The sequence below is a fragment of the Rana temporaria genome, chromosome 2 (genome assembly GCF_905171775.1).
Source record: "Rana temporaria chromosome 2, aRanTem1.1, whole genome shotgun sequence".
NCBI lineage: Eukaryota > Metazoa > Chordata > Amphibia > Anura > Ranidae > Rana > Rana temporaria.
Window position 1 is genome coordinate 485,498,231 of NC_053490.1, and position 11,975 is coordinate 485,510,205.

General features: G+C 48.4%; 1 protein-coding gene across 1 annotated transcript in view; it reads right to left on the reverse strand.

Annotated features, from left to right (window-relative positions):
• The window catches only part of HSPA13 (heat shock protein family A (Hsp70) member 13), a 32,760-nt gene extending 23,543 nt beyond the window's left edge, over positions 1-9,217 (reverse strand). Inside the window, exon 1 of the mRNA XM_040338799.1 lies at positions 9,083-9,217. Within this exon, the coding sequence (XP_040194733.1) occupies positions 9,083-9,107 (25 nt within the window). The 5' untranslated portion in view covers positions 9,108-9,217. The remainder of the gene's footprint in view (positions 1-9,082) is intronic.
• Positions 9,218-11,975: the final 2,758 nt, after the last annotated feature.

Below are 11,975 nucleotides of genomic sequence, written 5' to 3' on the forward strand. Positions count from 1 at the left end.
TTGCCCAGCAGGGGGAATCGATCCGCGAATCCCTGCTGAGCAGGCAGGTGATGTTTCATCTCCCCTCACTGTGCTGAGACAGATCTGTCAGAGCCCCGCTCTCCTCTATGGGAAGATCGGATGAAAACGGACCGCCTGTCCATTTCCATCCGATCCCATCGGATTCGATACATCAGACGGATGGAAAAAAAGGGACCACCATCTGTCTGGATTTCATAGACAGGATTGGATAGCAGCGGGTGTCAGCGGACTTGTCACCGCTGACATCTGCCGCTCCATAAGAGTGAATAGAGGCTCCGATCAGGTCCCGATCAAAAAGTGAAAAAATAAATAGGTTCACATCCTTAGCGCAGTTTCTTTCCCCAATTTTCCAGACCCGATCAGAAAGCCTGTGTAAAAGTAAAAGTAAAAAGAAAAAAATAAAGTAGATTTACTTACCTGATCCTCCACACTGCTAGACTGGTCCCCACAGAATATTCTCCCTACATGCTCCAAAGCATGCAAGGTCCTACTGTTATCAAGACTAATACAGGGTCTGAAGCCCTGCATTGGATGCGATGATGCCAATGAACAGTCCCCGTTGGTGGAGCGTGGGTGAGCACCCAGTCAAATAAGTTAACCACTTCAATACTGGGCCCTTTCACACCCTTCCTGCCCAGGCCAAATTTTCAGCGCTGTTGCACTTTGAATGAGAATTTCGCAGTCATGCAACGCTGTACCCATAAGAAATTTTCATATTTTTTTTTCCTCTCCTGATTGGCTTACAGACTTTGATTGACAGCCAATGGCGCTGCTGCTGTGTGTCAGCCAAGCAGGAGGGAGAGTCCTGGATGGCTGAGGGACAGAGACAGGGCTCAGGTAAGTATTAGGGGGGGGGGGGGGGTGCTGCTACACACAGAAGGCTTTTTATCTTAAGACCCCTTTCACACTGGAGCGTATTGCAGGCACTATAGCGTTAAAAATAGCACCTGCAAACCGCCCTTAAACAGCTGTCACATTCATTCCAGTGTGAAAGCCCGAGGGCTTTCACACTGGAGTGTTGCGCTAGCAAAACGGTAAAAAAAGTCCTGCTAGCCGCATCTTTGGAGCGGTGTGTTTACCGCTCCTGCCGTTTGAAATCAATGGGACAGCGCATTGCGGGCCGTTTTAACCCTTTCTCGGCTGCGAGTGGGGGTTAAAATCTGCCCATAGCATCGGCGGTAAAAATTGCGGCGTTTAACAACAGCAGACGCTATTGGCGGCTTAGTGTAAAAGGGGCCTTATGCATACAATGCATTAAAGCAGAGCTCCACCCTAAAGTTGAACTTCCGCTCATCGGAACCCTCCCCCCCTCCGGTGCCACAATTGTCTAAGACAGGTATTTGCACCCACTTCCAGGCTTACTCTCTGCGGGTAGACTGCGGGTTAGAACGTCAGTCTCCCCCTACTGCGAATGCGCAGTAGGGAACCGGGCAGTGAAGCCGCAACGCTTCACTTCCTGGTTCCCTCACCTCTGATGGCGGTGGGGGCAGCCAAGAGACGAGCGATTGCTCGCCTTCGGCTGCCGGCGTCACAGGTAAGTGTCCTGATATTAAAAGTCAGCAGCTGCAGTATTTGTAGCTGCTGGCTTTTAATATATTTTTTTATGGCGGAGCTCCGCTTTAAGATAAAAATCCTTCTGCCTTTACAACGCCTTTAAGGACAGTTAGGCTGCATTCACACCTTGGCGTACAAAATCGCAGCGTTTTGTACCGTGAATTGCGGCGACAAATTGCGGCGTTTTGTACCGCGATTTTCGGCGACAAAACGCCGCGATTGTGAATGCAGCCTTCACCCCCTCTATGGAGATGGTTCACATCTCCTATGCCGAACGCCGAAAGCCGCCTGAAAAAAAGGTCCGGGACTTGTTTTCAGGCGGCAGGCATACGGCGTTCGGTGTTCAGCGTGGAGATGTGAACCGTCTCCATAGAGGGCAATGTGAAATCATCCCTCCAGCGTCTCAGGGGCGGCTGCGGCGTCGCACTACAGGCGTATATACGCCTAGGTGTGAACGGGGGCTTATAGGTTGGAGTGGTTGCCATTTGTTTGTATCGTTCATTATTTATGTCATGGTACAGCAAGTCAATATTGTAAGAATGTACAAAATAACAATGGGGGGGGGACAGAAAACAGGGAAGAGAACTCTATACTGGCCAGTAAGGTGAAAGTATACAATGTATCTGTGTGAAAATGTTCTGTCCTGAGCTCAGGAATAGAAATACATTGTAACATGTCACTAGAGAATAGAAGAAGTTTATTCTATAAATGAAGGCAATCTAAGTGCTGGTCCACACTAGTGCGATTTCTAATGCAACTGAAAGCAGAACTAAACCCATTGGTTTAACAGTTTAAAAAAAAAACAGTTACATCCCGGGGCACAAGCCAGGAATGTAACTGTCACATTGCTTGTGTTCTAAAACAAACTGTCAAACCAGCCAATGGCTGGTGTCATAACTGATCACATGTGCAGCATCATGGCAGTTAAAGATCAAACAGAGGCCAAGATGGCAGCTTCCATGGGTGAGAACAATAGGAGGGTTTAGTTCCACTTTAAAGCGATTCCTGGTGTGAACCAGCACTAAGGATGTTTTCAGTGTCACAATATTTCTGGGTGCCTTCCTTCATAGAACAATCTTCTTCTGATGCGATGTTAGCCTGTGAAAAAAATATAATAATTTATAAATCTAATGTTATGTGCTAAATATTGCAAAACATAATATTTGAATGCATTTGTTAAATGACGTGTTTTTTGGGGGGAAATTGTCTACTTATGAGATGAAGAAGGCTTGAGTTATATTAGGACAAATATGAATGTGGTGATTATCTCCATTAGGAGAAATGTTCCTGGACTGTGGCTCAGTGTCATGTGATGTAGAAGAATCCTGAGAACGTCTCACCTTACTGTGTGCTGGGATCCCACCAATCAGGAGGTAGGAGAGGCTGCTCTGTGTAGCAACATACCTGCACTTCAAGAAATTCCACATACCACTCCACCACCCCATTCCTAACAAATGTTATGCTGCCCCCGTACCTGCACTGCCAGAACAAGAACTTCACTTCCTATTTAGTAACACTGGAATGTTGCATTTATTCGCACATTTTCTGCCATGACACCATTCACTTGAATGGGCTGACCTTCACTCCAAAAATGCACCAAATTAGCCCCCGTGCCCTTTTTTGGAAAGCGCAGTTTTGCAAATTCTTTGCGTGTTTTGTCACATGACAAAACACTCTTTTTCCCCCCCCCCCCCCAACGCATTCAGGGTGACAGATCAATGAGTGCCACCAAAATGTGCATTGTGACACGATTTTACCATGTTCCGGAATCATGGGCAGGATTGTGCACCTCTGCCTATAATTCTGCTATGCTAAGATGTGAGTGGGGCCTTAGAGAGAAAAAATGATTGCGGTGCCTTCTGTTATTCAGTCAGTTCGACTTACTTTCATTCCCTTTCTGTTCATTTTGAGGGTAAAGGGGGAAAAAGGGGGTGGGGAGAAAGAGGGTGAAAGGATGGGGAAAAGAGGAGGAAGAAGAAGGGGAAAAGAGGAGGAAGAAGAAGGGGAAAAAGGGAAGGAGAAGAAGAAGGGGAAAGGGGAGGACGAAGAAGGGGAAAAGGGAGGAAGAAGAAGGGGAAAATGGAGGAAGAAGAAGGGGAAAGGGGAGGAAGAAGAAGAAGGGGAAAAGGGAGGAAGAAGAAGAAGGGGAAAAGGGAGGAAGAAGAAGGGGAAAGGGGAGGAAGAAGAAGGGGAAAGGGGAGGAAGAAGAAGGGGAAAGGGGAGGAAGAAGAAGAAGGGGAAAGGGGAGGAAGAAGAAGGGGAAAGGGGAGGAAGAAGAAGGGGAAAAGGGAGGAAGAAGAAGAAGGGGAAAAGGGAGGAGGAAGAAGAAGGGGAAAAGGGAGGAAGAAGGGGAAAAGGGAGGAAGAAGGGGAAAAGGGAGGAAGAAGGGGAAAAGGGAGGAAGAAGGGGAAAAGGGAGGAAGAAGGGGAAAAGGGAGGAAGAAGGGGATAAGGGAGGAAGAAGAAAAAGGGGATAAGGGAAGAAGAAGAAGAAGAAGGAGAAAAAAGAGGAAGAAGAAGAAGGAGAAAAAGAAGGAAGAAGAAGAAGAAAAAAGGGAAAAAAGGAGGAAGAAGAAGAAGGGGAAAAGGGAGGAAGAAGAAGAAGAAGAAGGGGAAAAGGGAGGAAGAGGAAGAAGAAGGGGAAAAGGGAGGAAGAGGAAGAAGAAGGGGAAAAGGGAGGAAGAGGAAGAAGAAGGGGAAAAGGGAGGAAGAAGAAGAAGGGGAAAATGGAGGAAGAAGAAGAAGGGTAAAAGGGAGGAAGAAGAAGAAGAAGGGGAAAAGGGAGGAAGAGGAAGAAGAAGGGGAAAAGGGAGGAAGAGGAAGAAGAAGGGGAAAAGGGAGGAAGAGGAAGAAGAAGGGGAAAAGGGAGGAAGAAGAAGAAGGGGAAAAGGGAGGAAGAGGAAGAAGAAGGGGAAAAGGGAGGAAGAAGAAGAAGAAGGGGAAAAGGGAGGAAGAAGAAGAAGGGGAAAATGGAGGAAGAAGAAGAAGGGGAAAAGGGAGGAAGAAGAAGAAGAAGGGGAAAAGGGAGGAAGAAGAAGAAGAAGGGGAAAAGGGAGGAAGAGGAAGAAGAAGGGGAAAAGGGAGGAAGAAGAAGAAGAAGAAGGGGAAAAGGGAGGAAGAAGAAGAAGGGGAAAAGGGAGGAAGAAGAAGAAGGGGAAAAGGGAGGAAGAAGAAGAAGGGGAAAAGGGAGGAAGAAGAAGAAGGGGAAAAGGGAGGAAGAAGAAGAAGGGGAAAAGGGAGGAAGAAGAAGAAGGGGAAAAGGGAGGAAGAAGAAGAAGGGGAAAAGGGAGGAAGAAGAAGAAGGGGAAAAGGGAGGAAGAAGAAGAAGGGGAAAAGGGAGGAAGAAGAAGAAGGGGAAAAGGGAGGAAGAAGAAGGGGAAAAGGGAGGAAGAAGAAGGGGAAAGGGGAGGAAGAAGAAGAAGGGGAAAGGGGAGGAAGAAGAAGAAGGGGAAAGGGGAGGAAGAAGAAGGGGAAAGGGGAGGAAGAAGAAGGGGAAAGGGGAGGAAGAAGAAGGGGAAAGGGGAGGAAGAAGAAGGGGAAAGGGGAGGAAGAAGAAGGGGAAAGGGGAGGAAGAAGAAGGGGAAAAGGGAGGAAGAAGAACAAGGGGAAAGGGGAGGAAGAACACGGGGAAAGGGGAGGAAGAAGAAGAAGAGGAAAAGGGAGGAAGAAGAAGGGAAAAAGGGAGAAAGAAAAAGAAGGGGGAAAAGGAGGAAGGGGGAGGAAAGAAGGGGGGAGGGGAACGAAAGGGGAAAGAGGGGGAGGAAGGGGAGGGAGAGCAGTTGAGAGGGAAAGAGGATGGAGGGGAGGTAGACAGCACCGGCCTATTAGAAGGAATAATCGGAAATCATGTCAGCCTGTAGTGTTCCATAGGTTCTTCACTCATATATTCCTCCTATTCAGTCTGCTGTTCTCCCACCAGCACTTATTTAGGAACTTTGTGTCAGATAATCTCTATTTTGATAAAAGGGACCCACATTCCTCACAGAACTATGGTTGCACCGATGGGCACCAGGTAACATCTGTGGAGGAGGAAGTCACCGCACACCATAATGTCTGTTTGGACAGTTTGTTATAAACACAGAACAATGATCATATGAATACTATTATAGTGCCACATGGGTCCCCATCCTCAGGGCCACAAAGTGTCACTACATGGACCCCATATGGTGTTTATAAAACCCATATGACATTGTTATGTGTTATTAATGAAGCCTATATGTGGTGGAGTTCTGATGACTTCCTTTATGATGATGGGGGGGGGGGGGTTCTGTCTCTGGTGACTTCCTCTATGATGATGATGGGGGGGGTGTTCTGTCTCTGGTGACTTCCTCTATGATGATAGGGGGGGGGTTCTGTCTCTGGTGACTTCCTCTATGATGATGGGGGGGGGGGGGGGTCTGTCTCTGGTGACTTCCTCTATGATGATGGGGGGGGGTTGTTCTGTCTCTGGTGACTTCCTCTATGATGATGGGGGGGGGGGGGTTCTGTCTCTGGTGACTTCCTCTATGATGATGGGGGGGGGGGGGGGGTTGTTCTGTCTCTGGTGACTTCCTCTATGATGATGGGGGGGGGGGTGTTCTGTCTCTGGTGACTTCCTCTATGATGATGGGGGGGGGGGTTCTGTCTCTGGTGACTTCCTCTATGATGATGATGGGGGGGGGGGGGGGGGTTCTGTCTCTGGTGACTTCCTCTATGATGATGGGGGGGGGGGGGTTGTTCTGTCTCTGGTGACTTCCTCTATGATGATGATGGGGGGGGGGGGTTCTGTCTCTGGTGACTTCCTCTATGATGATGGGGGGGGGGTTCTGTCTCTGATGACTTCCTCTATTATGATGATGATGGGGGGTTCTGTCTCTGATGGCTTCCTCTATGATGATGGGGGGGGGGGGGTTCTGTCTCTGATGACTTCCTCTATGATGATGGGGGGGTGTGTGTTCTGTCTCTGGTGACTTCCTCTATGATGATGGGGGGGGGGGGGGTTGTTCTGTCTCTGGTGACTTCCTCTATGATGATGGGGGGGGGGGGGTTCTGTCTCTGGTGACTTCCTCTATGATGATGGGGGGGGGTGGGGTCTGTCTCTGGTGACTTCCTCTATGATGATGGGAAGAGGGGTTCTATCTCTGATGACTTCCTCTATGATGATGGGAAGAGGGGTTCTATCTCTGATGACTTCCTCTATGATGATGATGATGATGATGGGGGGGTTCTGTCTCTGGTGACTTCCTCTATGATGATGGGAGGGGGGGGGGGTTCTGTCTCTGGTGACTTCCTCTATGATGATGGGAGGGGGGGGGGGTTCTGTCTCTGATTACTTCCTCTATGATGATGATGATGATGATGATGGGGGGGTTCTGTCTCTGGTGATTTCCTCTATGATGATGGGAGGGGGGGGGGGGTTCTGTCTCTGGTGACTTCCTCTATGATGATGGAGGGGGGGGGGGTTGTTCTGTCTCTGGTGACTTCCTCTATGATGATGGGGGGGGGGGTGTTCTGTCTCTGGTGACTTCCTCTATGATGATGGGGGGGGTGGGGTCTGTCTCTGGTGACTTCCTCTATGATGATGGGAAGAGGGGTTCTATCTCTGATGACTTCCTCTATGATGATGGGAAGAGGGGTTCTATCTCTGATGACTTCCTCTATGATGATGATGATGGGGGGGTTCTGTCTCTGGTGACTTCCTCTATGATGATGGGAGGGGGGGGGGGGGGGTTTCTGTCTCTGGTGACTTCCTCTATGATGATGGGAGGGGGGGGGGGTTCTGTCTCTGATTACTTCCTCTATGATGATGATGGGGGGGGGGGGGGTTCTGTCTCTGGTGATTTCCTCTATGATGATGGGAGGGGGGGGGGGGTCTGTCTCTGATGACTTCCTCTATGATGATGGGGGGGGTGGGGGGTCTGTCTCTGATGACTTCCTCTATGATGATGGGGTAGGGGGGGGGGTCTGTCTCTGGTGACTTCCTCTATGATGATGATGATAAAGGGGGGTTCTGTCTCTGGTGACTTCCTCTATGATGATGATGATGATGATGATGATGGGGGGGGGGGGTTCTATCTCTGATTACTTCCTCTATGATGATGATGGGAGGAGAGGGGGGGGGGGGGTTCTGCCTCTGGTGACTTCCTCTATGATGATGGGGGGGGGGGGGGTTCTGTCTCTGGTGACTTCCTCTATGATGATGATGATGATGATGGGGGGGGGGGTTCTATCTCTGATTACTTCCTCTATGATGATGATGGGAGGGGGGGGGGGTTCTGTCTCTGGTGACTTCCTCTATGATGATGGGGGGGGGTTCTGTCTCTGGTGACTTCCTCTATGATAATGATGATGATGATGATGGGGGGGGGGGGTTCTATCTCTGATTACTTCCTCTATGATGATGATGGGGGGGGGGGTTCTGTCTCTGATGACTTCCTCTATGATGATGATGGGGGGGGGGGGGAGTTCTGTCTCTGATGACTTCCTCTATGATGATGATGATGGGGGGGGGGGGGGGGTCTGTCTCTGGTGACTTCCTCTATTATGATGATGATGATGATGATGATGATGGGGGGGGGGGTTCTGTCTCTGGTGACTTCCTCTATGATGATGATGAGGATGATGATGATGATGATGATGATGGGGGGGGGGGGGGGGGGTTCTATCTCCGATTACTTCCTCTATGATGATGATGATGATGATGGGGGGGGGGGGGTTCTATCTCTGATTACTTCCTCTATGATGATGATGGGGGGTTCTGTCTCTGATGACTTCCTCTATGATGATGATGGGGGGTTCTGTCTCTGATGACTTCCTCTATGATGATGATGATGATGATGATGGGGGGGGGGTCTGTCTCTGGTGACTTCCTCTATGATGATGATGAGGATGATGATGATGATGATGATGGGGGGGGGGGGGGTTCTTTCTCTGATTACTTCCTCTATGATGATGATGATGATGATGGGGGGGGGGGGGGTTCTATCTCTGATTACTTCCTCTATGATGATGATGATGGGAGGGGGGGGTCTGTCTCTGATGACTTCCTCTATGATGATGATGGGGGGGGGGGGAGTTCTGTCTCTGATGACTTCCTCTATGATGATGATGATGATGATGGTGGGGGGGGGTCTGTCTCTGGTGACTTCCTCTATGATGATGATGATGATGATGGGGGGGGGGGGTCTGTCTCTGGTGACTTCCTCTATGATGATGATGATGATGATGGGGGGGGGGGGTCTGTCTCTGGTGACTTCCTCTATGATGATGATGGGGGGTTCTGTCTCTGATGACTATCACTGCTACGATAATATAAATGGAAGGACTGGTAGAGGTCGCACACAGGTAGACATGACTGTCCCCCGCACTGTCCTCTCCATATAATAATACATAGAATAGAACAGTACAGCATACATGTGTCCCTCCCCCTCCCCATATGGTGTGATGATATCTATGACAGGGTAGAATACACAGGACTCTCAGATACCATCAGGCCATGCTGGGACTTGTGGTGCGCCTCCGTCACTCACCCAGTATAGTCATCTCCCCGGACATGGTGTGCGGTGACCGGCCCGGCGCTCCACTTCCTCCAATACAGATCACCCGCTGTTCTTCCTGCTCCGCTCACTGATGACTGTACATTACACAGAGGGCGGGGCTTCACTGTGTCTGGAGAACCCGCCCCCAACTGGGAGGAGCGCGCGCTCCTGAGACACAGAGTTATGCGCGCGCACATGTACGTCAAACACGTACTTCGCCCTCAGCGCAGGCGTGAGTGGTTTCTGTGCAGTAAGAAGATAGGTAGAGGCGATGTTGGGGTGTTTGTGTTCTGACCTAGATAATACCAGCTCTGAGGGAACCCTCTGCACACTGCTATACACCTTCATAACAAACAATACACACTGCTATACACCTAACAAGCACTGTCTACTACACCTTCCTAACAAACTCTACGCAGTGCTATACGTTTTCCTAACAAACACTACACACTGCTATACACCCCTACACCTTCCCAACAAACAATACACACTGCTATACACCCTCCCAACAAACAATACACACTGCTATACACTCCTACACCTTCCCAACAAGCAATACACACTGATATACACCTTCCCAACAAACAATACACACTGCTATACACCCCCTACACCTTCCTAACACACTGCTATACACCCTCCCAACAAACACTACACACTACTATACACCCCTACACCTTCCCAACAAACACTACACACTGCTATACACCCCTACACCCTCCCAACAAACAATACACACTGCTATACACCCCCTACACCTTCCTAACACACTGCTATACACCCTCCCAACAAACACTACACACTACTATACACCCCTACACCTTCCCAACAAACACTACACACTGCTATACACCCCTACACCCTCCCAACAAACAATACACACTGCTATACACCCCCTACACCTTCCTAACACACTGCTATACACCTTCCCAACAAACACTACACACTACTATACACCCCTACACCTTCCCAACAAACACTACACACTACTATACACCCCTACACCTTCCCAACAAACACTACACACTGCTATACACCCCTACACCCTCCCAACAAGCAATACACACTGATATACACCCCCTACACCTTCCTAACACACTGCTATACACCCCCTACACCTTACCAACAAACACTGCTATACACCCCTACACCCTCTCAACAAACAATACACACTGCTATACACCCCTACACCTTCCCAACAAACAATACACACTGCTATACACCCCTACACCAGGGGTCTCAAACTCAAATTACCTGAGGGCCACAAGACAAGTTTTCATATCCCATGGGGGGCCGCATGCAAACTTTCAAACTTCAAAAACAACAGTACTGGTGTCAGCGAGCGCATTATTACCACCAGCACTGGTGTCAGCGAGCGCATTATTACCACCAGCACTGGTGTAAGTCAGGGTTTGACAAATTTGCTTGGAATCTAGGAGCCAGCTAAAAAAAGTTAGGAGCCAGAAAACGCACCCCGTCCCGACGAGCTTGCGCGCAGAAGCGAACACATAGGTGAGCAGCGCCCGCATATGTAAACGGTGTTCAAACCACACATGTGAGGTATCGCCGCGATTGGTAGAGTGAGAGCAATAATTCTAGCCCTAGACCTCCTCTGTAACTTAAAACATGCAACCTGTAGATTTTTTTAAACGTCGCCTATGAAGATTTTAAAGGGTAAAAAAGTTTGTCGGCATTCCACAAGCGGGCGCATTTTTGAAGCGTGACATGTTGGGTATGAATTTACTCGGCGTAACATTATCTTTCATAATATTTAAAAAAATGGGGATAAATTTACTGTTGTCTTATTTTTTTATTAAAAAAAGTGTAATTTTTTCCAAAAAAAGTGCGCTTGTAAGACCGCTGCGCAAATACGGCGTAACAGAAAGTATTGCAACGATCGCCATTTTATTCTCTAAGGTGTTAGGATAAAAAATATATATAATGTTTGGGGGTTCTAATTAGAGGGAAGAAGATGGCAGTGAAAATAGTGTAAAATTACATTAGAATTGCTGTTTAACTTGTAATGCTTAACTTGTAATACCAACGGCTCACCACCAAATAGCGCCAGCTCCAAAAAAAAAAAAAATATATATATTTTTTTTTTTGCTCCCCCACTTCTGCCCTGCCTGCGGGCCATTTATAACTGGTCCACGGGCCGCAAATGGCCCGCGGGCCGGTACTTTGAGACCACTGCCCTACACCTTCCTAACACACTGCTATACACCCCCTACACCTTCCCAACAAACACTACACACTGCTATACACCCTCCCAACAAACACTGCTATACACCCCTACACCGTTCCAACAAACACTACTATACACCCCTACACCTTCCCAACAAACAATACACACTGCTATACACCTTCCCAACAAACACTAACACACTGCTATACACCTTCCCAACAAACAATACACACTGCTATACACCCCTATACCTTCCTAACAAACACTGCTATACACCCCTACACCCTCCTAACAAACATTACACACTGCTATACACCCCTATAATTTTATAGCAAACTCGGCACAATAACAGTGAGTTTGTGTTCACATACATTGCAACACATGTTTAACTATTCCACTGCCAGAGCCAATTTTGTGTTTGCTCATCCAACCACTTGACCTCCCCAAACCCTGCTGTGATTTAACAAAGCAGGATTTAAGAAAGCTAATGATTCATGGCTGGGGCCTGTTGATTGGTTGTGTCCAATCACAGCCCAGAGCCCTGTGTTGACAAGCAACACCAAGCTCATGGTCTCTTTGCTTCTTATCCCCTAACAAATAGTTTAATAAGAAGCAGCACATAATACACACATTAACACATTGTTGGGCACTAGAGTTGGGTGAACAGTTTGAGCCGAACATCGCCTTTTCACTTAAACG